Source organism: Mesocricetus auratus, unplaced genomic scaffold (assembly GCF_017639785.1).
Source record: "Mesocricetus auratus isolate SY011 unplaced genomic scaffold, BCM_Maur_2.0 Super-Scaffold_100018, whole genome shotgun sequence".
Classification (NCBI taxonomy): domain Eukaryota; kingdom Metazoa; phylum Chordata; class Mammalia; order Rodentia; family Cricetidae; genus Mesocricetus; species Mesocricetus auratus.
In genome coordinates this window covers 2511041-2537500 of record NW_024429199.1, presented here as the reverse complement: position 1 = coordinate 2537500, position 26460 = coordinate 2511041, and the positions used below count along the sequence as shown (strand labels likewise).

The window sequence follows — 26460 nt, the reverse complement described above, 5'->3', positions numbered from 1 at the left end:
TGTGGTTTCTGCTAGGTCCACTGAACCTATGCCTGGAATTACCCCCAAAGAGGCAACAGGAACCCACAAGTAGTATGCAAGCCATCCCAAATGGAGTCAATTTGGATTCCAAAGAGAGAAGTACTAAATGCCATGGTGGTGGTCTACACACTTATTAAGAGAGCTTATACACAGAGGAGGTTGTGGTTAACAAGGGATGCTCTGTGGAAGAGGGTACCCAATGAAGGGGTTGGAGCATAGAGTTTATATGATGTCTTAAGAAATCTGGCTTAGGGTCATTATGACTGCCTTTTCCATAGTTTCACATTCTTCCTTTGTTCTAAATCTTAGACCGATGTCAAGATTTGACAACCATGTTTCGTTTTCCTGAGTGGGGGGAATAACTTACAATATTGTTTAATTGTGTATTGTTGGTGTGTTGGTGAACTTTTTAGATTATATGAACTGAGAGGAAAAAAGGAAATTTGGCTTATGTTGGGCTACTTTGTTTCAGGCTGTAGAGAAAGAAACCAATTAAACTACTGGCAGAGTCCAAGTCTGCCAGGAAAGAAGCAGGGAGACCAATCACAGAGCCATTTTAGCACTCTGTTTCCTCTTTGGGGATACAAAAAAGTGGGAGGTTCTGTAGCTTTTCTCTTAGATTGTTATGACCTCCAAGATGCTTTGCTGTGAGTTTCAGCACCTCAACTGCCACTGTTTCAGATGCTGAATACCGCACAGGCGTCAGCCAAATTTCCCCTCTCTTAGAAAGAAATCACTGAGCTGAGCCAGGAACCAAGCCCCACATGGTTCCCCTTTCTTTTCCCTCTCTTCAAGATCATATCCTCCAAGTGAATAAATCTCTCAATAGAGTGCAGGGGTCTCAAGCAGTGGGAAATTGAATTTCCCAGAATGGTATAGCCCTGGCCAGTACAGGTACCTGACACACACACATGCAAATACAGTTACACACATGTAGAGCCTTTTACAGGAAAGATATGAACAGGTCACATGCACAGGTTGTTTGCAGTGAGTCAGCTGATCTACCACTGAATTAACATACAGCATCGTATCAAACTAATACATATCTTAGGGTTTCTATTGCTGTGAAGAGACACCATGACCATGACAACTCTCATAAAGGAAGATATTTAATGGAGTGGCTTAAAGTTTCAGAGGTTTAGTTCATTGTCATTGTGGTAGAACATGACATCAGGCAGGCAGACATGGTGCTGGAGAAGGAGCTGAGAGTTCTACATCTTGACCCAAAGGGAGTAAGAAGTGAACTGAAACATTAGGTGTTGCTTGAGCATATGAGACCTCAAAGCCCACCCCCACAGTGACATACTTCCTCCAACAAGGCCACACCTACTCCAACAAAGCCACACCTCCTAATAGTGTGACTCCCTATGAGCTTGTGGGAACAATTGCATTCAAACCACCACATACATGTGCATTTCTAAGTTTTTTTTAGATTTATTTATTTTATGGGTATGAGCATTTTGACTACGTGTGTATGTGTGCACCACATGAGTGCCTGGCACCTGCAGAAGTCAGAAGAGAACATTGACTCCCCTGAAACTAGAGTTAAGGATGATTGTGAGCCACCATGTGGGTGGAAACACTTCAAAATGCAAAAGAATAAATTGTATAGTTTCAAACACGTCAAATTTTATTACATGCTTTGTATTCTATTCTCAATTCACTTGAGAATACATAGAATTCAGTCACTTGGTGGGGAAAGGGAGGAAATCCAAACAATGAATGAAAATATACAGCTGTGGGTGATTTTCTGTCTTTCCCTTTGTTTTGTTTTCTGCTTTTATAAATGAAGACCTGAGTAGAGATTCATCTCCAAATACTTAACTTTGGGGTGGTTCTGGAACAAAATCTTTCCAGGACTTAACATCTCAATTAAATGGCCTATCAGAATTAAGACAGGTAAATTAGAGAAAAAATCAAAACAGGTTTTTTTTTTTTTTAAATCAGGGATAAAAGGCATTCCGTGCACAGGAAACCTGTGTTTGAGCATCCTTACTGTAAAAGCAAGTGTATGTTGGGTATATTCCAGGTGTAGGGAAAAGTGACCAGTCAAAGAAACACACCCTGAGCAGAGCCAAAGAAACACACTTTGGCCCTGCAACCACAACCAAAGAAATGTACCCTGACCCTAAAACCAGTGCCAAAGGAACACACTTTGTCCCTGGAATCAGAGTCAGTGAAAGAAATGTACCCTGGCCCTAAAATTGGAGCCAAAAGGCTAAAAAGGACCAGAGAAAGAAACACACTTTGGCCCTGAAACCAGAGCCAAATCTGACCCTAATCCTGTGTAAAAAAGTAACCAATCCCGGAGCAGAGCTCTAGCCAATCTGAGCTCAGCACTGAAATCGGACCAATCCCTACTCTGGAAAAACTTCCCCAACCCCAGGAATTCCTATATAAACCCTGTGTATATTCAGCTTGGCTGGTCCAGCTGCCTTCCAATAAACCCCTTTGGATGAGCTTCGGGTGAAGATCTTCTTTTGCGGTGGCGACAGAGCAGAGACGACCCTGGGCAGAGCAGAGCAGAGCAGAGCAGAGCGAGCAGCGCTGTAACACTTGCCCGGGAAACCTTCCTTGGCAGAGCAGAGTTGTTACACTCTGCTCCCGGCTCCTCCGCTCTCTGCTCTCCAGGAGCAGAGCTGAACTGTAGCAACTCCCCCCCCCCCAGAAACCCCCTGCCTAGCAAAACTGCTACACTAGGCGAACATCCCCAGCTGGAAGACCCTGTCCTGCCGGAGCGGAGCTGATACACACCAGAGAAGCCTTTCTCTGAGGCAAGGCTGTAAGCTGCAAAGCTTACTGCAACCTGTGGTGGTCCTTGGCTCCCGAGCTCCAGGATACCTTTCTACCTGAGCTGTGTAACACTCAGTATCCTTGGCTCCCGAGCTCCAGGATACCTTTCCACCTGAGCTGTGTAACACTGAGTATTCTGTGACTCCCGAGTGCCAGAATACCTGACCCACTCATGTTCCATCCTGTTCTGACCCATCCCGACAAAACGCTTACACTAGGACCTCCTCCAGTCTGCAGCAGAGGGTTTCTCAAAGCCAGTGTCACCACTTGGTGTAGTGCAAGAGACAGGGCCCTAGAAACAGGAGCACAAGTGATCTAGTGCGGAGGAGGACAAAGGGGAGGAAACGGAGTGGGGGAGGAGAAAGAGTGGGCTCGTGACACTAAATCCCGAAGTCATGATGGGCCTCGATGGACTTCAGCTTCTTCGGACCGTTATCAGCCATCCATCGCAGCGTCGAAGAGGAGAAGAGAACTTGCTCGAGCCTTTAGCAGACAGCTACTGATGACACGCCCCCCCCCCAAGTCCTGTCAAGATCTCCATAGACCTAACCCGTCCAGAAGCCAGTAGTAGGCAGAGGGCTGTAGACAAAGTCCTTGATTTTGTTTGTGGGACTAGGGGTGGGGCGCGCACGCACACACACACAGATGGGGCATGACACTGGACCGGACACAAATATAGACACACACAGGACAGAATTAATGAAATAGATATGGGAAAGAGGAAAAGTTTCAGACAACCCACTTATATCTCCTCTGTAAGTGATCTTACTCAAAAGTACAGTCTGTGCTCTAATAATATACCATAAAAATCTCCAACACTCCAGATTCCTGCTATGAGTTGACATTTTAAATTTTTCAAAATTCAAAGTAGTAAATGTTTTTAGCAATTTTAATTTTACTAGTTTTCATTTTATTAGTCTATGTCTTCACATAGTTATCTAGCCACATTTAGCATGACCACCTTCTATACAACCGGTCTTTTTTGAGGTCTTCCTCGGACTGGCTGCTGGTGATCTGTTTCTAGTGACACTGTTACTGATAACCAGCTTCTCATTAAAATAGCAGATGGTCAATTTATTTAACCTAGTTTGTTTACTCTCCAAGTTAGACACTTAATATACGGCTCTGTGGAGTTTTTTACTGCAACTCTTTTGGCAGGAGAAAAAAAATCTAGGTGGAGGCTAAATCCAATCCTCCTGGAATGCAAAAATCAAACAGAGCTCCCGGAATCCCACAGATCTGAAGGATTTAGAGGCAGCTCAGCTCAGAATAAGTGGAAACCTCGGTCCGAACTTGTGAGGCTTGAGCTACTTTTTTTTTTTTTTTCGAGACAGGGTTTCTCTGTATTGTCTTGGAGGCTGTCCTGGAACTCGCTCTGTAGACCAGGCTGGCCTCGAACTCACAAAGATCCATCTGCCTCTGCCTCCGGAGTGCTGGGATTAAAGGCGTGCGCCAACGCCCGGCTTTGAGCTACTTTTGATAAAAACTGTTAAGGATGAGCAGGACGGTGGTGGCACACGCCTTTAATCCCAGCCCTAGGTCTGGAACGAATCTGAGTGGGGCTTGAAGCCCAAACTAAGTCACAGAGAGCCATAGCAGATGCTACTCAGAAGCGTGACTCTCCCATCCTCCTGGGTCTTAGAGGGAACAACACTGCAGCTAAGACAACAGAAACCCTCAACAGTCTCTTGAAACTGCCAGAAATATGAATACAAACAGCGGCTATTTCAGTCACAGTGGCCAAGCCAGCACTCAGTAACGACGTTCTAACCCTGCCAGGTGGGCACTGGTCTCAACACCTCCATTCTAGGGTAAACAAGGCGCCGGGGGATGAGTAACTAGGGGAGGAAAGGGGAGCCGAGGAGAGAAACATTTAGGGGTACAATTTATTAGGTTAGCATCCCATGAGGAGATAAAGACCGAGGTGGCTTCATTCGTCCACCACGCACTCCTCACCAGCAGGCTTGGGGTCTAACCGGTCAGTGACTGAGGTACCCGCGGAGACACCGCAGTGTAGCAGGACGCAGACTCCGGCAGAGGCAGGTTCTCCCATCAGACCGTCCCTTTCCGGATTCCCCAGCAAACTCCGCCCGGGGGCGGGGCTAGCGGTCACGTGCTCCGGCTGCTGAAGGTGCGCGCTTCCGGGTTGGCGATCGCGGCGTCCGCAGCGAGCCCGGAGCCAGCGCTCAGTGGCGGTAGGGGCGGGGAAGCAGCGACGGGCCCTGCCAGCTGGGTCCCCTCTAGGTGGCCGGGTGGACTGGCCGCCGCAGGACCCCGCTGGGCAGTCCGACAGGTAGGTCCGCCGCCAGAGGCCTGGGTCCGGGGGACCTTGTGCCTTGGAGCGCTCGCGGGACCCAGGCCCCGGGCCTGGAATGGAGCTTGGGGCGCCGCTGCCCTGCGCGGGGCCTCGACTCGGGCCTGATTTCACCGCCGTCTCCCTTGCATGCGTTCATTTGCTCCCACAGACGAAACAGCTAATCACGTGTGGGGTTGAAGCAGCATAGCCTCAGCCCCAGCCCCAACATTGTGCAGTCAGACTTCTAAAGTTTAAGTACGAAGTTAATGCAAGGGAGGAGGGCCATACAGATGTTTGATCCCCTTCCGTAATTCCCAGAGGAAATTCCAGACCGCGAAGTGGTTATATGGATACTGGAGAGGCATCGTAGCCGCAACAGAGTGAGAACCCAAGCCTGGGTTTCTAAGTAGACTTTAAAAGGTGGTGATGGCAACGTTGGCTCATGTTAACTGAAACACAAACACAACCTTGTTACATAAAACTTCCTCCTAAATAAACCTTGTTTTCTTATTTCAGATTTAAGCCTCTCCAGAGTCTGGAGAAAATGGCAGAGACAACACCAGAGCCTTCTGGGCAGCTTGTTGTGCACTCAGACACTCACAGCGACACTGTCCTGGCTAGCCTTGAGGACCAGCGGAAAAGAGGCTTTCTTTGTGATATTACTTTAATCGTGGAGAATGTGCATTTCCGAGCCCACAAAGCCTTACTTGCTGCCAGCAGCGAGTATTTCTCGATGATGTTTGCAGAAGAGGGCGAGATTGGCCAGTCCATTTATATGTTGGAAGGCATGGTTGCAGACATCTTTGGGATCCTGCTGGAATTTATCTATACAGGTTATCTACATGCCAGCGAGAAAACTACAGAACAGATCCTGGCTACTGCACAGTTCTTAAAAGTCTATGATCTAATAAAGGCTTACACAGACTTCCAGACTAGCCATAGCACCTCAAAGCCACCGGCTCTGAATGGCACTGGTACTCCAGTAGTTGTTATTTCTAATAAGAAGAATGATCCTCTAAAACGGAAACGGGGAAGACCCAGAAAAGGCCATAGTGTGCAGGAGGGGAAATCAGAACTAGCTGCAGAGGAAGAAATGCAGCTAAGAGTGAACAATTCAGTTCAGAACAGACAAAACTTTGTGGTTAAAGAAGGGGACGGCGTGGAACTGAGTGGACAAGTGCCAAAAGACAAGGAACCTGAGCCCGCTGGGGAGCCAGGAAGAGTGGACGAGACCGAAAAGGACGAGAACTGTGACCCCAAGGCTCGGGATGGGCAGGATAGCCTGAGTAGGTACAGCAAGCGAAGGATTCGGAGGTCTGTCAAGCTTAGAGATTACAAACTCATTGGAGATGAAGATGACCAGTGTTCCGCCAAGAGGATATGTGGAAAGAAAAAGCGTGCCAGTGGTCCTGAGGCCCAGTGTAAAGACTGTGGCAAAGTCTTTAAGTATAGTCACTTCTTAGCAATCCACCAGAGACGACACACTGGTAACTACACTTTCCAAACTTAGTGCAACTCTGTGGGAAATTTGGAATTGTGGTCATGACTAGTTATTTATGGTTCCATTTCTGCATGATAGGCATTTCAATAAAGCTTTCTTACATGTTATTGTATTTAGGTCTCAGTAACCCCACATAGGCAATGTTCCCAGTGTGCAGATGAAAGGAGGGTCTTAGAGCATGCTCACCCATGTCATGGTGACCCACCATAGCCCAATAGAGAGCCCTTGGCTTTGTTTGTTTGTTGTCACATTATGCAGCACCTCCTGCCTTTTGATTTGTGAATGGTCCCCATCTTTGTGGAAGGATTCACTTGCCCTGCTATAGACATCTTTATAGTTTAGCCATCTTGTAAAGATTTTTTTTTCCTCTTGGGTGTCCCTGACTCAGCATTGGTATTAGTCCTCCTTGTGACTAAAATGTCTTTTGTCCTCTTCATATGGGCAATGTGGTAGCCACTAATGACATACAGACATTTTCTCCTCTCACAGTACCAGGGATGGAACCCAGGGTTTAGGTGCATGCCAACCATGCGTTTCACAGCCGAGCTGTATCCCAGCTCTACATAGAAATTTTATCACTTGAATTTAGGTAGCTAGACTGAGAAACTGAATTTTAGTTTTGTTTTGTGAACATAAGTTTGAATAACCACGTGTGTCTGATGGCAACCATATTGGACAGTGTATCTATTAGTGGAAATCCTCTAATTATCACTTGTAAGCTTATATAGGGACTAGTGTTTAAGCTTTGCTGTCATGTGACCTACCACACCTGCTGCTGTGTTTCTGAACCAGCACATTAGAACCACCTAAAGTTTCTGCAGCTCCAAGTGCCACCGCCCCTCTCAGGCTCCTGATTTACCTGTCCAGTCTACCATGTGTGAAGCTTCCCAGAGATGTAGCTCTGTCAATAGAGTGCACTGGCGTCACTCCCTGACACCACAGAAGCTGGGCAAGGTGGCATGTTCTGTGATCCCAGCACTCCAGAGGATCTGAACCTCAGGGTCATCCTTGGCTGCAAGACAAGCCTGGGATGCATGAGATGCTCTCTGGAAAAAGAAAGACCAGAGATTCTGTATGGTGAAAACTTGAATTAGGGTACTTTGAACAGAACAAAGTACCAACTATGTGTTGCACTGTGGTGGGTTCTATTTTATTTTATTTCCCAGTGGGCTCTGTATCTAATATGAGATTGTGCTTTAGCTATTTTTATCCAAATTGTGCATAATTTAAAGCATTACATTGTTCAGTGCTGGGAGGCAAGAACAGGAGGATCTCTGTGAGTTCAAGACCAGCCTGGTCTACAAGAACTAGTTCTAAGACAGCCTCCAAAGCCATAGAGAAACCCTGTCTCCAAAAACCAAGACATTGTCCAGTAAAACATAAAACTTAATTAAGGATAAACAGCTCATAGACTCTTTCCTTCATCCCCCCAGGTCTGAAATTCTGCAGTCAGCCACTGTGCCCAGTGTTCTTGATCTTTTCTATGTATTGATGTTTTTCCTTTTGGGTTTTGTCTGTCTATTGGAAGCCACCCTTGACTATTGTAAAGATTTATGTGTATGAGTGTTTGCCTGCATGTATATATGTATGTGCACCATGTATATGCATAGTACCCAAGGAGGCCAGAAGAGAATGTCAGTCAGATTCCCTGGAACTGAAGTTTTGGGTGGTTGGGTGTCATTCTGTGGGTGCTGGGAACCCAGCTATGGTCAGAGCACTGAAAGATAGCATTTCTGTGTATATGAAAGCTGGGTCTTTAAAGTTAGGTTACATCTCATAGTTTCTACCTGTTGGTTTTGAGTTCATCTATTCCACTTTTAGACTTTTATTGCTGATAGCTCACCTATTCCCTGGACTTTGGGTGTTTGCCCTATATTTAACATTATGAATGATTCTGTATTATGTATTTTAACTTGGGAGGTCCTTGTTTACACCATGCTTCTTGGCTTTGATCGCAGGGGAACGACCCTTCAAATGTAATGCGTGTGGGAAGGGCTTTGCCCAGAAGCACTCCTTGCAGGTCCACACCAGGATGCATACAGGGGAGCGGCCGTACACCTGCACCGTGTGCAGCAAGGCGCTGACCACCAAGCACTCGCTGCTGGAGCACATGAGCCTGCACTCAGGTAACGGGGCTTGCAGTAGAGGGCCCCCAGTCACCAAGGTCCCATTTCCTGGGGTGGCATTTCTGGCATCTCAGCCTGATCTCATTGAAAGACGGGGTTATGCATGTGTTGGTGTGCTGTTCTGAACAAGGCCAGCCAACCTTCAGCTAGACCTTAGTAACTGGCTACTGCAGAGCGCTGTACATCTAAATGTGTTTTACTTGAACACCAGAGTTTAGAGTTTTCTCTATACCCTTGAGGACCACTTGCAGTCCACAGTTCTGCTCCAGGCTCCTGTGCCCCATCGCCTTGCGTAGTTTTGCACACTCTGGAAAGACTGCTTCCGGGTGTGTAGACAAGGTGCTCATCACTTGTAGAAATGGGGACCTGACACTGTGTTACTTAACTCATTAATGAGCATCCTAACTCTCTGCAGTTTTGGCATGGTTTAAGTGCTTTTTATTTTTTAATTGGCAGGGCAGAAGTCTTTTACCTGTGATCAGTGTGGAAAATACTTCAGCCAGAAAAGACAGCTAAAGAGCCATTATCGAGTCCATACAGGTACGATACCAATAAGGTGAGAAAAAAATTGCATCGCTGGGGAAGAAATGCAGATACAGAGCATTTGTGAAACAGTAGGTTCACCTTACAGAATGAATGAAAGAACTGGGAAAAGCAGTCAGGCTAGGAATGCAGCTCACTTAGTAGAAAGCTTGCCTAGTATGAATGAAGCCCTGGGTTGAATCCCCAGTCCACATAAAACTAGGCATGAAAGCAGGCATCTGTTATCCCCACACTTGAGGGATGGAGGCAAGAGGATCAGAGTTCAAAATCACCCGCAGGTATATACTGAGTTTAAGGCCTGCCTGGGATGCTTGAAACTGTAGCTTAAAAAAAAAAAAAAAGCAAAGTCAGAGGCTGTAATGTTATTCTCCACTCCCATAAGACTCAACTTAATGTTTGCACCATAATTTTGGAACTGTATGTAGAGCCACCACAGAACTGCTCTATCCAAAATTGCTTCTTGCCCCAGAGGCTTCAGTTGGTTGGCTGTTATCAGTGGCACCTAGAAAGAGATGTCTCAGCCGGGCATTGGTGGCGCACGCCTTTAATCCCAGCACTCGGGAGGCAGAGGCAGGCGGATCTCTGTGAGTTTGAGACCAGCCTGGACTACCAAGCGAGTTCCAGGACAGCCTCCAAAACAATACAGAGAAACCCTGTCTCGAAAAACCAAAAAAAAAAAAAAAAAAAAAAAAGAAAGAAAAGAAAGAGATGTCTCCTCCATGGCTTCTGATCTGCTAAAGGTCCTGTTCTCCTTCCTGCCAACTGATTATTCAAGTCTACTAGTTTTGGAGATAAGGGTGTTTAGAAGGGCTTCGAGGACCCTTGCTCCCAGAGAAGCGCTGAGTTGAGATCCATCGGGTAATACAGTTTATTGTTGTTGTAAAGTGCCATATTTAAAGTGATTATTTTTCAGGGCAGTGCGTTAACACAAATCACTGAAGAAATGCAGGGAGAACATACATGCACTGACACTTTTTTTATCGTTGCGGCAAGGCCACTCACTACCAGAATGCAGCCACTGCCATCGAAAATTCATGGATGTGTCTCAGCTAAAGAAACATCTGCGAACACACACAGGTAACATGCCACCTCATTCAACCTCCTCCCTGCACGTGGTGTCCTCCGCCTTGTGTTTGGTATGCTTATTGCAAATGTGGTGCAAGTCTCACAAGTTTTATTTAAAAGTCCAAGTGAAGGCAAAATGCTGTCATTGTTGTGTGGGGACATTACATCCCACTGTGAGTCAGCACAAAATCTGTCACCACTGTTGTGTGGGGACATTACATCCCACTGTGAGTCAGCACAAAATCTGTCACCACTGTTGTGTGGGGACATTACATCCCACTTCGAGTCAGCACAAAAAGGAGAAGATCACCTGATGAACACTGTTCATGTGAAAATTCATGTCATTCCACAGCAAGTGTCAGTCTCAGTCTGGTCCTGTGTCCCACACCAGTTATTTCAACACTGAAGGTGTTATCACTGAGGGTGGTAACAAATTGTTCAGAAAAGGAAGCATATAGCAGATACAAAGGTGGACACAGAATTCTTCACTCTGTCCTCAGGAACCACTGCTAAACCTCAAGCATTAAATTACTACCTCCCAGAGATGCAGGGATGAAAAGACAGCTTTGATGGGGCAGGGAGGGTTTTGGGTTTTGTTTTGTTTTTTCCATTTTAAGTTCAGAGAAGTAAAACTGTCCATCTTGTGCCTTTTGGAAGGGATATAGATGAAAAACAAGCCTGTTGGATTTTTTTCAAGAAACAGTTTCTATTAAGGTAAATTATTTAATGATTCTGTCAGGTTGTCATCTAATATTGTATAGGCAGACCTCTGAGTTCAAGGGTAGCCCTGTCTACAGACTTACAAAACAGCCAGGGCCACCCAGAGTAACCCTGTCTCAAAATAAATAAAGAATTGTTTAGTTTTTGGCACTTTGATTTTTTTTTAAGGCAGGTTTGTAATTTCCTAATTTGAAGAAAACCTAGTATAGATTAAGTATCATTATCCAAGTGCCTGGGACCAGAGACACCCAAATGAAGATGGAGGTTTCTGAGCCACCTGGTCCCGCAGCCATTTAGTTTCAAATAAACACAGAGGCTTCTATTAAGTAGTCCTTGTGTTGGGGTAGAAAGGAGATGGTCTTTCCCTTATAACAATATAATGAACCAGTCTCAGGAGAACATGGAGTATGTGTGGTGAGTTTGTTATTACAATGCAAAATAAAAGTTAAATCAAAGCGGGCGGTGGTGGCGCACGCCTTTAATCCCAGCACTTGGGAGGCAGAGGCAGGAGGATCTCTGTGAGTTTGAGGCTGGGCTGGACCGACAGCCTCCAAAATAATACAGAGAAACCCTGTCTCGTAAAAACCAAAAAAAAAAGAAAAAAAAAGTTAAATCAAACATTGGTCCCTGTGAGGGAGAATAAACTAAACCCATCAAAACATTCAGGTTCTTCAAGAGCAGGGCCTTCATATGATCTGTCTGTCTCTAGCACCCAGCTCAATGGTGGTAAGAGACATCAGCAGCCCATCCCTTACCCTGAATCAGGATGTAAAGCAGACATTTTGCCAGCATAGCCATATTTGGTTTAAAAACCTAGGCTATCCTTTGTTTCTTAGATCTTCAAGTGCACACTATCCAGTGAGATGCATGCCCCAGGCACTGGAGAAACTAAAGATGTTCCCCAGGATGTCCTAAGAGAGGGGGAGGCAGCTTGTCAAGGGTGCAGTCGGTGCTGGAGTGAGAGGAAACCTGTCTCATGACCTCACAATCAGATCTAACCCTGACTGGGAGCAGGTCAGCGTGGGGATGTAGTGAAGCCAGGCAAACTCATGTGACTGATAAGGGGCCCTTGTTAGTTGTGGGTTTTGTTCCTTTGAACAGGTCTCGCTGTGTTGCTCAGCTTGGCCTAAGAACACACAGTCCTCCTGTGTCAGCATCATGAGTGCTGGGATGCAGGTGTGCACTATGCTTTTCTGATGTCCTTACACCTCTTTCCCATAGCAGTGTTCCCAGAAATCAGGTTAGAGGTGGGAACGTTGCCCAGTGTGCTGCAGTCAAGTCCAGGGCATTAGCTGTGCCTTGCTGTGCAGCAGCCGTCCTTGTGAGTGACCTCTGATGTACAGGGCAATTCCAGTTTCTCGGTCCCCTAGATGGTGTCAGATAAATACTGATTCCACGTGGGGCTCCCATGCTCACGTGGCTGTCCTTCCTAGGCACATGACAAAGTTCACAACATGGTTTCATTCACAACCTCGTTCTGTGGGTTAGGTGTGAAGCTGCCTGTGTGTTGAGATGACCCATCTTGCTTGTTGCAGTTTTCCTGAGATCTGGGGCCCCTTACAGAGTTTGTGTGTATCCATTAAGTATCTCAGCACAGTGTGAAGGAACCACAGAAAGGAAGCTGATTATTGTGCCCAGAGTGGAGACCTTAATCAGGAAGGCAGAGTGAGGGGTGGGTGACTCAGGAAGCGTATAGGTTTGTCCCAGTCATGCGTGGGGAGTTTGAGGATGGGAAAGACTAGCTGTTTGCAGTGAACCAATGTGGTGAGGCTACAGACAGTGGGCAGACCACTGAAAGCAGCCAGGGGTATGAAGGGGGTGGGGGGACACACGACACGTCTTTATTTGTGTCTTGTAAAAGGACTTGGGCAGAGAAGGAAGGGTCTGGAGATAGGTAACAGCAGACCCAAGAGAGAGGAAGGTCTTTAGGTGAGGAGAGTGGGTGAAGAGAAATGTTGGGAGCTCATTGGTCTGGGACAAAATAGTCATTGCTTGTATGACTGTTAATATTCCAAAATTTAAAACAGTAGGAAACCAGGCAGAAGTTGTGGACCCTCTGGAACTGAGTCACCTCTGCCTGCATCTTCCTGAGTCACCCTCATGTGTCTGGCTTTACATTTCATTGTTACTGTCTAAGCCTCCTGTAACAGACTTCCTTCTGGTCTCTGCTACTCGAATCCTGACATCTCCCCCTTTAACCTCTGTCTCTATCTGTCTCCTGCTTCTCCTGGCCCAGGCCTCGGGACCTCATGGAGTCTGGCAGGAAATCCTCCTTCCAGCCCACTTACTGACACAATTAAGCATATCATCTTACTACTTAGACCTGTCTAGAATTTTGGCTCATCTTTGAGCAACCACGTCTCAGAGTGAATCCTTGTACCCTGGCATTTGGTTATACGAATGCCAGTTCCCAGTCAGGCCCCTCCATCTCTCCTGGTCATGGAACCCCCACACCCTCCCAGCATCCAGTCAGGCCCCTCCATCTCTCCTGGTCCTAGAACCCCCACACCCTCCCAGCATCCTGTCTCAGTGCTCTTGGTTTCAGCTGTTAGTCAAGCACACTCCAAGTTATCTACCCTCTCAGTAGACTGACTGCACACCTTCCTGAAGCCACAGTCGTCTCTTTTGTTACTGTCTTTCCTGGCCCTTCACTTTGCTAGCGGCCTGTCAGAGTTGCAGGACTGAATAGAAGAGATGAGTGGCCACTGGGTTGAAGGAGGTAGTTTGCACAGGACAGATCCGAAGCCAAGGGTCAGAAGACTCCACTAAAGCTTGAGTGTGCCCTACAGGCTTCAGTGTGGGAAACCTAATGGCTGACCAGAAGGTGTTAAAACAGTCAGACAGGCCGGGCGGTGGTGGCGCACGCTTTTAATCCCAGCACTCGGGAGGCAGAGGCAGGCGGATCTCTGTGAGTTCGAGGCTGGGCTGGACTGACAGCCTCCAAAACAATACAGAGAAACCCTGTCTCATAAAAACAACAAAAAAACAAACAAACAAACAAACAAAAAACCAGTCAGACAGCCATGGGTGGAGCAGTGCTGTGGTGGCGCGGTGGGGCACTAAGAAGGAGTGTAGTCTTTTCCTGCCCCTCCAGCATCCTCTTTCTCTCCACCTGCTGCGAGAGGCACAGCAGGACGGCCCTAGCCGGTGTGGGCCCTGCGCTCTGAACTGCCCACTCCAGAACTGGGGCTGTGCATGGTGATGATGCCTTTACTCTAGTACTCAGGAGACAGAGGAAGTTGATCTCTGATTTGAGGCCAGTCAGAGCTACAGGATGAGTCTGTAAAAAAAAATATTCCCAACTGTCTGTGTATTTGAAACACAAGTGGAGCAGGTACACAGTCCACATGAGAGGTAAACTCTGGCCAAGGTCTGAGCGGCCCCAGCTCTGCTGAGAAAGCCACCTGGCGCAACCTTTGGAGTGACACAAGTGAATGATATGCCTGCTGATCTGTCCAGCTTGTCTCGTGCACGGGTGCCCTGCCTGGGTGGAGCTTGGAGACAAGTCTAGTCTGAAGGGCATCTCAACTTGCCCTCCTTCCCTGCTGTTCTCTAGCGAGGACATTTCTTGCTACTAGGGGGGTTTCCAAAATTCCTCTCACCTGCATTAGGATCCCTTCACTTTACTAATGAGGAGCATGAGAGCCCATTGTTGCATGGGTGGTGTGCAAACTAACCCTGAAGAACATTTGTTTCTGCTAACCAGTGAGGTCTGAGCACTTGCACAGTTTATGTGAGCCTCAGACCACCCCTGGGAAAGCCATTCATTTGGCAGGGTGTGTGTATATGCATGTGTGCGTGTGCGTGCGTGCGTATGTGTGTGTGTAAATACCTGTGACCTGTTGTAATGTAACACTTTGGCTGCCATCTCCAGATGGGGCCATTGGAGCATTTTCTGCCACTGAAATGTTCTGTCAGTATGGAGAGACCCACACCGTTTGCCTTGTAGACAGTGTATGGTCCGGATGTAATAGACCTTTTTCAAGACTGCTGTGATCTAAGGAGGAAAGTGAGAAATAGTCCACTTCTGGATGTATTTGGAAGATAGATATGAATGTGATACTGTACCCTAGTGCACAGAAGTCCCTTTGAAGGTCCAGTGGCCACCTTGCCCAGAAGTCCTGCAGGGATGTAACAGTCAGGTGCTAGACTCGAGGGTAAGAAACGCAGGGTAACTATGGGTTCTTTTATTACCCACATATGAACGGCTTCTCCATCAAAGGAAGGAGCCACACCTCCCCGCATCCTCTTGACCCTGCCCAGATGTGCTTCTTGCACTCCATCAGAGAGTTGCCCCCCTTCCCATGGTGAAGGAAAGCACCTGGGTTGTTACTTTGTTACCCCCTCCCCCCACCACCCCCACCACTACCCCACTCCACCCCCAGACAGGGTAGCTCTGTGTGGCCCTGGCTGACGGGTGGAGCTCTGTAGACCAGAGTGGCCTCGAGTTCACAGAGGTCCTCCTGGTGTTGGAACTAAAGGAGCGTGTCACTACCACCCCACCAGGGTTGTTAGTTTTTAATGTCAGGCATGTATTAATAAACAATTTCCTCATTCCTCTTTTAGGGGAGAAGCCATTTACTTGTGAAATCTGTGGGAAGTCTTTCACAGCAAAGAGTTCCCTTCAGACCCACATCAGAATCCACCGGTAAGCTTATTTGGGGTTCAGTGAGATGGACTTACCTCTCTAGCCCATGCTGGCCTCAGACTCTTGCTTCTCTGCCCCGAGTACTGGGACTGCAGATGTATGCCGTCACACCTGCTTTTTTTGTCATTTAGCAGCCTCACTGAATTCTGGTGTTCTGTGGGGTAACCTATGCTCTATATAAACTTTTCTTCCAGTTGTTACTCTACTCGAAATTTCTGTGTGGTTTACTATTTTATTTATCAATAATTAAATTCCTCAGATAAAGTCAGCAATATTAGTTCAGGCCAATAAAAGCTTGCACTGTTGACTTCATTATTTACTTTTGGGGGGGGGAGTGGTCTAAAATTTACATCTTTAATCAAAAGTAAGGCCTGGGGAAATGGTCCAGTGAATAAATACTTGTTGCATGAAAGTGAGGATTTGTTCAGATTTCCAGCCCATCTAAAAGCCAGAGGGGATGCTGATGTGTGTAGGAGGGCAGGTGTGGAGGCCGGAGGGTCCCAGGGGTTGTCTGACCTCCAGGCTAGCCAGAGTGGCACGCTCTGGGCTCAGTGAGAGACCCTGTCTCAAAAAGTAAGCTGCGGATGGTAGAGGAGGACTCCCCGTATTGACCTCTGGCCTCCACACATGTGCAAAGATATACTAGATTACAGTGTTAGTGCAGTGTGTTATGCTTGAAATCTCAGTACATAGGAGGTGGAAGCAGGAGGGTGGCCCACAAGTTCAGGGCTAGCCTGGACTACAGACTTAGACCATGTCTCAAAAGAAAGAAAATAATATTATCTGGAGTTGAGCATGACAGTGCATGCCTATAAGCCCAGCACCTGGTAGGCAGAGGCAGGAGGATCAAGATTTGAGACCAAACTGGACTACATAGGAAAATTCCATCCAAAAATGGTCTGTTCATAAAAATTATTAGATTGGATTTAGGTATAGTTCTAAAAGCTTCAAAAATAATTAGGAGCTGCTTAAAATTTTAATATTTATATTAATCATAATATATACATACCTACTTGACCCTTAGAGTCTACAAATCAACTATGAGAACTAAAAGCAAAATAGAGCTCTGTGTGTAACATGTAAATGTTTACTTTCTTACCTGGAACACATAACAATAGAATTATAAAATTTCATCCCATGTAGCCCAGTCCTGTCTGTTACCCTACAGTAAACCCTTTTTGGCCCCTTTTTATTTTTGAGACTTGAAGCAGAAGCACACCGAAGTGGTTCACTCCCAAGTTGGAAGGAGAACCTGACTCCGGAACCTGCCTGGTCAGGGGCCTGTGTTGTTTTCTCTGTAGTGTGAAGCAGAGCTGCAGCTTTTTAGGGGTTTTGACGAGGGTTTAGGCCCTGGCATCCAGGGACAGGAGAGCTTATAAAAAGGACAGCAAACACTCAAGCTGTGCCGGCCCAGCATTCCTTTACTTTTGATTGCCTCCACCTAAGTAAATGGAAGCAGAAAGCGAGTGTTTCTGTATGCTTTCTTACAGAGGAGAAAAGCCGTACGCCTGCAGCATCTGTGGCAAGTCCTTCTCTGACTCCAGTGCCAAGAGGAGACACTGCATCCTACATACAGGCAAAAAGCCTTTCTCCTGCCCCGAGTGTAGCTTACAGTTTGCTCGCTTAGACAATCTGAAGGCTCACTTGAAAATTCACAGCAAAGAGAAACACACATCGGATTCCAGCAGCGTTTCAGGCAGTAATGCTGACGAGGTCCGGAACATTCTTCAACTACAGCCATACCAGCTCTCTACCTCAGGAGAGCAGGAGATTCAGCTTCTTGTAACTGATTCTGTGCATAACATTAACTTCATGCCAGGCCCCAACCAGGGGGTCAGCATCGTGGCTGCTGAGAGCTCCCAGAGCATGGCCACAGACCCAGCCGCTAACCTTGCCCTGCTCACACAGCAGCCCGAGCAGCTGCAGAGCCTTATTCTTTCTGCTCAGCCGGAGCAAACAGAGCACATTCAGAGCCTCAGTATGATTGGAAGCCAGATGGAGGCCTCGCAGCCGGAGCCAGTGCAATTAATCACACTTTCCAAGGAAACACTGGCCCTGGCTCATCTGCATGCCCACCAAGGGCAAACAGAGGCTCTCCGCTTGGCAGCAGGTGCTTCCGATCCCACTCAGCACCTGCAGCTGACGCAGGAGCCTGATCCACCCCTACCCACTCCACTAGGCCAGGAGCAGAGCTGACCCGAACATGACTGGCCATTCCACTAGACACCCCTTGGGCCACCATCGTACAGATCCTTAAAGATGTGACAGCTAGCCAACAGATTATTTATAATGGACTCCACCGGGTCAGAATCTGTGTGTCGGCATGTGTGCACAATCTGTCTTAATCTATAATACCAATTCATATTTGGCATTTAAATATTGATGAGGGGGTTCCACTTTCATCTACTACGTCTCTTAAAGATGGGTAGTTTTTCTTGGGTGCATCGATTTAGACTTTTCTCTAAGTGTTGGATGTTCACAAAAAGTCATATGTAGGTTGAATCTTTGAGTATGGTGGTTGGTTCCATTCCGTTATTTCTCTTATGCAGTATACTTGCCAGTTCAAAACAAGTCAGGACTGACTTGTACCTGATTACAGCAAGCAGGAGATTTCCCCTCCGGTAATTCTTAAATAGCACCTCTTAAATTTTATCTTTGTGTGCTACAGTGGACTAATCCTGTTGCACTGAAGGTAGATTGAGATTTGAAAAGCATACTCATAATATGAAAGCCAAATGCCCTTTTCATTTTTTTTTTTTCGACACAGGGTTGCTCTGTGTAACAGCTCTAGCTGTCTGGGACTCATTTTGTAGACAAGGCTGACCTCAAACTCATAGAGATCCGCCAGTCTGTGCCTCCTAAGTGCTGGGATTAAAGGCGTGTGCCATTACCACCTGGCACAAAGTATAATTTTAAAATTTTTGAGTTCAACTTTTCTGCAAAACATGAATTTATACATTTTTTTAAAGAAGCAGGCTGTTAAATTTTTAATTAAAAAGTCTTCAAGGTATGAAATTAAATCAAGATATTCCTCCAAATAAACCAGAGTTTATCAGATAATGACTTGATGTTCATGAAAAAGGATTCTTAATTACCTGGAACTTAAAAGTTCATTCAATATAAATCTTTATTATATTACTAAACTCTCTTGATCTCAAAATACTGATTTATATGTTCAATCTTAGAACTTCCTAGAGGTGTAAGTGTGTAGTAATCTATTTTTATTGAAGTCTAGGTGAAACTCCAACACACCATTCAATCTTGAGCCTCAGGGTGGAGTAGCAGCCTGTGCCTATGATTGTGAGTCTTTCAAATCTTCACCGAAGGTTAAGTTATGTTTGGGTTGTTTTCAAGATCACTTCATTCAATTGAATTCTTTGTTATGTCTGAGACAGAGACAGGGTCTTGGTAACACAATAAGGGTAGGAAGTGTGTTCAAAACCAACATCTGCTTCATGTCAGCTCTTTTCTTATCTTACTGCTCCTATTCCCACTGAAATCCAGTGGGTTTTTTGCATACTGGAATTTTACAGAAGTAGACAATTCTTCGGGTTACAGATAAGAGCTAAGTATTTTTGTTGCATATTTACCAAGTTGTATTTTACTATACAAAATTTACAAATTGAGTTACCAAGGTGATAGGTAGGTAGGTATCAGTTAAAGTAATATGAGACTGGACTTGACGATAGCAGACTTTTTACAAACACTGTTTTAGTATTTTAGATTCTTGATTTAGTCATTTAAACACTACTCATTGTGCGTATGTGTGAGTGCGCGTTATGTGTGTGTGCATGTGTGGAGGCTACAGGAGGCCATTGGATATCCTGGCGTATCATATTACTCTTCCGTATTCCCCTGAGACGGGAATCTGGAAGCTGGTGTCCAGCAAGCCTACAGCTGTCCTCCTGTCTCTACCTCACAGCATTGGGCTACAAGCACACGTGGCCATTTCCTGGATTTTGACTTGAGTGCTGGGATCTAATCTCCAGTCCTTACATTTGCACAGCAAGTACTCTTACTCACTGAGTATCTCTCTAGCCCCTGTTTATTCTTAAAACACAAAGTCTTTATGTTCTTTTCAAAACCTCCTAATATTCATTTTCCCCAGAATTCTACATTGTATTAAAGTAAATTAATTTTTTCTCACTCTAGACAGCATGGTTGTATAGCTATTGGTTTGGCTTTGGTGCTGGACTCAGCCCATACAAGTGAAGTTTAATTTACTTTATAACAGTCTACCTCTGCACTAAGAAATATACCATGAGTTAGGCCTGGTGGTGCAGGCCTGTGATCCCCAGGGACCGAAGTGGAGACAGGAGGACCTTGAGTTTAAGGCTAGCCTGAGCTACTTAAACCCTGTAAAAGAAAACAAAGTCTAGGGGTGTAGGTCAATGGTACAGTGTGTTCCTGGCGTGCACAAGACTGGGTTCAGTCCTCAGCACTGGGAGAAAAAATAGGTACAAGACATTTAAAATATTCAAAAGCCGCATGTAACAATCGTGAAATTAATCTTAACAAAGTTATTTAATCTGCTGTCCTGGTCAGCCTTAATTGTCAGCACAGCCTATTCTGAGTCATATGAGAGAAGCAATTGGGGGGTTGCCTAGCTCAAGTTGGTCTGTGGACATACCTGTGATGAACTGTCTTGATCGTTAACGGATGCACGAAGGCCCAGCCCACTGTGGGCAGCACCGCCCCTCAAGGGAAACTGGTGGTCCCGGGCTATATTGAAAAGCTAGTTAAGCGTGAGCCTGTGAGTCACTGAACAAGCCCGGGAGCCACATTCCTCCATGGCTCCTTCCTTGAGTGCCTGCCTGCCTTCCCTCAGTGATGGATCATGACTTAAAAGTAAAAGCCAGATAAACCCTTTCTTCTCCCAAGTTACAGGATTCAACTAGAATACTTACTGCCAGATATTTCAACATGTAATTAATATTAAAGTGTATTAATCAGAGTTTACATCCTCCCTTGATACAAAATGGTTGTGTATTTCATACTTGCTGTATATCTCAATTTTGACAACAGCGTTTGCTGGTAGTATCTGATTTGCATTTAGATTTCATGCAATTTATAGGTTAAAAACCTAGACTCATAAATCCAAAGTTCAGACAACTGTTTTCAATCACTGAAAGAAATACTTACGTTTAACTTTTAAAAGCCAAAGTTAAGAGTCCACTTTAAAAGCTCTTGGTTGATCTGGCCACATTATAAGCCCTCCCAGCTGTTTCCAGCATGGATCCAGCCCCAGCCCTGGACTCTGTCATCTGACCAGCTGTCAAGGGAGAATCAGGAAGCGATGGTTTGCTCGTCCTAGCTCTGTGTGTCCACAGTACACGTTCTGTCCCGTGGGGATGAAGCTCTTATTAACACAGTGGCTTTTTTTAAAAAATTTCATTTTTATGTTTATAAGTGTATTAGAGCTGTCTAGAGTAGCAGAACTTATAGAATGTATATATGTGGGAGGAGAGAGAGAGAGAGAGAGAGAGAGAGAGAGAGAGAGAGAGAGAGAGAGAGAGAGAGAGAGATGGGATTTATTAGAATCACATGCTACTCCCTACTAATCCAACAATGGCAGGCTATGATGGAAGGTCCAAGAATCCAGAAGTTTCTCAGTCCACAAGGCTGGATGTCTCAGCTGATCTTCAGTATGCATCAGAATCCCAAAGACATAGGCTCTAACGCCAGTGAAGGAATGGACTTGCTTGAGAGAGCAAGCGGGTAAAGATCTAAAGCTGCCTTCTTCTGTGTCCTTAGACAGGCTTCCAGCAGAAGGCGGGGCCCACATTAAAGGTGTGTCTTCCCACCTCAAGATTCTTGCCTCAAAGCTCCAGACTGGAAGTGGATTCATCCACTTCAAGCAGAGAGCTGGCTTTTCTCTGAGGCCTCTGTCCCTGGCTTGTTGCTTGCCTCCTGGGTCTTCCATGCTCTTCCCTCCATCTGTGTCGAGTCTCCCCATCTTCGATAGAGTCACTGGGCACACTGCATTACCCCACACTAAACCTCACTTGTAACTTCACTAACTCTTGAAAGGTCCTGTTCCCAGGTGCAACCCTATCTAGAGGCGGTGGGGTCAGGGCTTCAGTATTGATTGGGGAAGTAGGAGGGGGAAAGGCACAATTCAGCACGACTTGGTGTCTGGACTGAGGAGGGACTGTTAACTAGGGCATGCCTGTGGCCTAGAGAAGCAAGTCCTACTTAATCTTCATGACATTCCTATGAGGTAAGCAGCATTATTATCATTAGGCCCATTTTACAGATGAGAACAGTGAAGTCCAAAGAGATGATGTGTTACCGAGTCATAGCCTGGTTGATCTCATTATACTGCGTTCACAAAAATGGCTTGCGACAAAAAGTGAGGGTGTTTGTCTGAAAGGTTGGCACATGGTCAAACTTACATAAAGCCAGAGTTATGGTCCCTCCTACAGAAATGGATCAACATAATTTCAATAATACCGGTGCTAACTCTGTTATTAATCAAAATTTACCAACTAGATGAAAGTTGCTAGAAGATGGAAGTGCTCTTAGCTACCCTAGCTAAGTGGGCCACTCTTTTTCTTTTCCCCAAAGTTAGGACAGATTTGATTTATAAGTATTAAGCTAAATTTTCTCTTCTATTTCTAAACTTCAGTCTAAATCCTCATGAATTTAAAAACAACAACTTTTGTTCCTGCTTGTGTAACCTCTGAAACCAAACTCTCCCTAGCCTGCCATGTCGGGTGGGAAGGAGTGACCTCGGAAGCTAGTGTCACTGTAATGGACTTGTTTTCAGAGTCATTACCCCTGGTTAGGCAACAAAGACGTTACTTAGCAGGCAATTCTCAATTGAAATGTTCCATATTAGACGAATTTTTTGAGTTAAGGCTCATTTAACCAGATTTTTGATAAAATTCAGGAACTTGACCACCAGCAAGGAATCTTGGCTTTGTTTGTTTGTTCTTGAGTTTGAAAAGTGCAATTTTTTTTTGTAAAGTGAAGTGTAGGATGAAGAAAAGAAATGTGCACACATGGAAGAGAAATTCTGTGTCCTGAGGCATGGATTTATTACTCTGAATTTTAGTAAGTGTGATGCATCGCCTTATAATTTAAAAATAATTTCCTAAAGAATAATTTGGCTCTTGGTTTTAATTTAGTTGGTTTGTTGAGTCAGGATCTCATACAGAGCAAAGTTGACTTGATTTTCTGATCCTCCTGTGTCCACCTACCAAGTTCTGGGATTGCAAGTGTGCAACACCATGTTTGGCTAACTCCATATTACTCTACCCTGTTAAATTAAAGTTAAGCTGAAACTTTATCGGGTTGAATTAGAGAAAAGCCACGTTTTAAATTACATGGTTAAGTGACTGCTGGTGTCTGAAGAGCAAAAGGAGTCTCGGACTGAGTCGCTTGGTACTTAGGGGCCTGTGAAAGCATTCTCTGACTTCAGAAATAGCGGCACACAGAGGGACAAGTGTGGAGAGAAGAGGGGAAAGACTGGCAGGCCAGTTTCCTTCAGACTCACCCAAGAAGAGCAAGTGCTTAGCTTCTGTGCTTATTTTGTGATGGGGTCTCATGCAGCTCAGGATGGCCTTGAACTTGTTATGTAGTGGAGGATGGCCTTAAACTATGATTTTCCCGCTTCCACCATCAGAGTGCCGATGTCACAAGCAGACGCCACTACATCCAGTTTTCATATGACACTAGGAATTAAACCAGGGCTTCTTGAATGCCAGACAAGCACTCTACCAACTGAGCTGCATCCTCAGTCCAGGAGTGATTCTATTTTTTTTCCCTGAGACTGGGTTTCTCTGTATTGTTTTGGAGTCTGTCCTGTAACTGGCACTGTAGACCAGGCTGACCTCACAGTGCTGGGATCAAAGGCATACGCCACCAACGCCCAGCTCCAGGAGTGATTCTTAATGAGGCTCTACACACACACCCTCTGCCCGCATGGCATCTATCACTAGGTCTTATCAGTTTCACCTCAAGCTATCTTTGGAGTCTATCCTGTCCTATCCCCACTGTCCATTGTGTCCCTTGCCTAGACTCTGCCATGGGTTCTGAGTTATGGCTTCTAATTCCCCTACCCAGGCCCTTTCTCCAGTACAAGGTTGTAATCCATTGTATTTCACCACTATTCCTTTAGCAACAAACAGAATATCTTGCTAAAATGGTAGATTGCATTATTTTAGTTGTGGCAGATGTGACCATGTTCCTTTCTGCTTAAACTCCTGTAGTTTCCCCTCTGCACCTAGAAAAAACAAAAAACAAAGCAAAGAAACCCACCCAACCCTGCTTCCTCTTCAGCATTCTCACTTCCTAAACACTGGTTACCTAGCTATTGGCCAATACACACCCAGCTCTTTTTTTGCCTGAGGGCTAGGGCCAGAAGGCTCCTCAGCTGGAAAGCTGCCTGTGCTACTCTCTGACTCAGATCCTTTGGGTGAGAATGAGGAGAGTCCCGCCCAGGCCCTGTAGTCTTCATCAAGCCACCATCTTGTAAACAAAGGTGCCTGTTGCACCTTTGGCTTGGTGTCTGTTTTACATCAGGACTGTGGGTGCCTGGGCTGTACTGACTCTAGGTCAGGCCCACCAGAGTCCAAGACACTGAGCCGCAGGTCAAGGCCATTGTTATAGACTGCCTAATACTGTCTTACACTCCCAGGGTATAAGAAACTTGTTTTCTGGCTCCAAGCCCAGAAGATCAAAGGTTGGGAGGTGAGATAAGGAAGTGAGAATGGCACTGTAGAAAGACAGAACACCGTCTGGGCACAAAAAAAGAGGATCCTGCCCTTGGTGGCTCCGGGCCTTAACCAAGCAGCTGCTCGTGCAGTTTTTCCCAAAGCCATTAGAATGGGATTCTTTAAAATTGAATTTTCATGTGTGGGTCATTTTTTTATATTTGATCCAATATAAACTATCTGTATGACTATGCATTTGATCTAATATAAACTATCTGTATGACTATGCCAACTACTAAGCTAAACTACTTTTAGTTCCTATAAGTATGCAATTGTGGATTGTAACTCAAGATTCTAACAGGAAAAAAAATGCTTGCTCTATTCTGTACATTTCTGAGGATCAGCAACATGGAGTAGAAAGAACCCAGAACTGAAATGGACTAAGGAAAACGAGTCACTAAACACCACCGTGTAGAGGTGAGAAGACTGTAAAGTAGTGTTGGGGATTTCTAGTCGCCCTGGGGCTGGGCGCAGAAGTTCACCAGGCCTTCTGGATCCCAGACCACTGCATTCCCCGCAGCTCTGTGGGTCAAAGAAACCTAGAAGTCGGCAGGGTTTCAAGAGCCAAAGAACTCGTTTTATGATCTTTAGCAGGCAGTTTTGATAGTTTATTGTTCGTAGAGACACATAACCCTGTTCCGGCTGCAACTGAAAGTGTCAGGAGAAACCTGGGCCTTTTGAAAACAAGACCTGGTTAAGTTGCAGGCGTCCTTCTGCTAATGAAAGGGAGAAGGATGATACTAAAAGCCTGCCTGTCTGTTTATAGTGGGCCTTTTAGAGCATTTTACACTGTGTGTTTAAGTATGGGTGTGTCTGGCGCTCTGCAAATGTTCCAAGTCAAATGACATCACACTCGAGTTAAAGTGGGGACGGCTGAGAAGCTGCCCTTTCTTCCTGAGGGTGGGACAGCTGCCATTTCCTCTCTTTCTCTCTGTCTCTCTCTCTTTCTCTCTCTCTGTCTCTCTGTCTCTCACTCTCTCTCTGTCTCTCTCTGTCTCTCTCCCTCTCTCTCTCTCTCTGTCTTTCTGTCTCTCTCTCTCTGTCTCTCCCTCTTTCTCTCTTCCTTCTTATCAGCTGCAGCTGAGAGTGCCAGTGTTCAGGATCTACTGGGTATCCCAGTGTCTCAGCAGAAAATGCAAAATGAGAATAAACACAAAAGGCCACTGAACCTGCTCCTTATGCTCCCTGGATCAAGGAGAGAGATGACCGTTTCTTCCTAGGTTAAGCACTTCTGGTGTATCGAGTATTTCACTTCCTTATAATGCCAGACATGGGTTAATAGTGGTAGGTTGAAATCCAGAGAGGCCTGCCAGGGTCGGATACCAGCTATGCCATTGGCTGTTTATTCTGTGCGGTAATGAAGCCTCTGACCTTCAGTTAAATAGATTTTGTAACACTCATTCAATAACTGAGAACTGCTATTTCATTAACTTTACCTAAAGCTGCTTGATTGTGGACAATTCCTTTCACTATGGGAAACACTAAGACTGATTCTAAAGTTTCTCAGTATTCTGTTTCTTGGGTCTTCACTTCTGACCCTTGAAGATCTACATCTCTCCACCCCTTCAGTTCTGATCCTTGAAGAGCTACATCTCTCCACCCCTTCCATGCTGCCTTTCTTAGTTGATCACACACACACACACACACACACACACACACACACACACACACACACACACACACACACACACACACACACACACGGCTCCCTTGTTCCCTTATTTTGTACCTGGTTGAAAGATGCGGACCAGGACTTAAAGCTTGTCCTTAGCCTGAGCCTGGGAGCCGGCTGACCTGTCCCAGGAGAGAAGGACCCCGCAACTGGATCCTCAGTGGCGCCAGGGGTGTGGATTTCTTGGTGGGAGAGGCGAAGAGAGCTCAGACATCTGGCGCCACTCTTGGACCCTGCAGTTTCAACAAACTTCTTGCAGGAGGCCGGCAGACCCTCCGCCAGCTCTCGGAAGTGGCTTGAAGCTTAGTACCACCGCGGTGGACTCAGGCACGGTCACTCAGGGCCCTGCTTTCCCTGT

The 26460-nt window shown here is 45.8% G+C and overlaps 1 protein-coding gene and 1 long non-coding RNA gene across 7 annotated transcripts; one reads left to right on the top strand and one right to left on the bottom strand.

Moving 5' to 3' along the window:
* Positions 1–4686: 4686 nt before the first annotated feature.
* Positions 4687–26439, bottom strand: LOC110341474. 2 transcript variants are annotated; one of them, XR_002383427.2, is made up of 3 exons: positions 26160–26439; positions 23212–23389; positions 4687–5559 (listed from the first exon to the last, which is right to left on the bottom strand). It is a non-coding gene; the product is annotated as an uncharacterized LOC110341474 (long non-coding RNA). The 2 variants fall into 2 exon arrangements; XR_005869591.1 differs by lacking the exon at positions 23212–23389.
* Zbtb24 (zinc finger and BTB domain containing 24) lies at positions 4986–20672 on the top strand. Of its 5 annotated transcripts, none has more exons than XR_005869590.1 (7): positions 4986–5107; positions 5627–6597; positions 8570–8737; positions 9194–9293; positions 10274–10357; positions 15632–15713; positions 17204–17342. XR_005869590.1 is itself a non-coding variant. In XM_005073239.4 (7 exons), exons 2-7 carry the CDS (start codon positions 5655–5657, stop codon positions 17907–17909), a joined length of 2067 nt encoding a protein of 688 aa, XP_005073296.1. In that variant the 5' UTR covers positions 4986–5107; positions 5627–5654; the 3' UTR covers positions 17910–20672. The 5 variants fall into 5 exon arrangements, 4 of the variants coding, with proteins under 4 accessions (XP_005073296.1, XP_040584283.1, XP_040584284.1 ...); XM_005073239.4 differs by having other exon boundaries at positions 9194–9277; positions 17204–20672; XM_040728349.1 differs by lacking the exons at positions 15632–15713; positions 17204–17342 and adding an exon at positions 11003–11078.
* Positions 26440–26460: the final 21 nt, after the last annotated feature.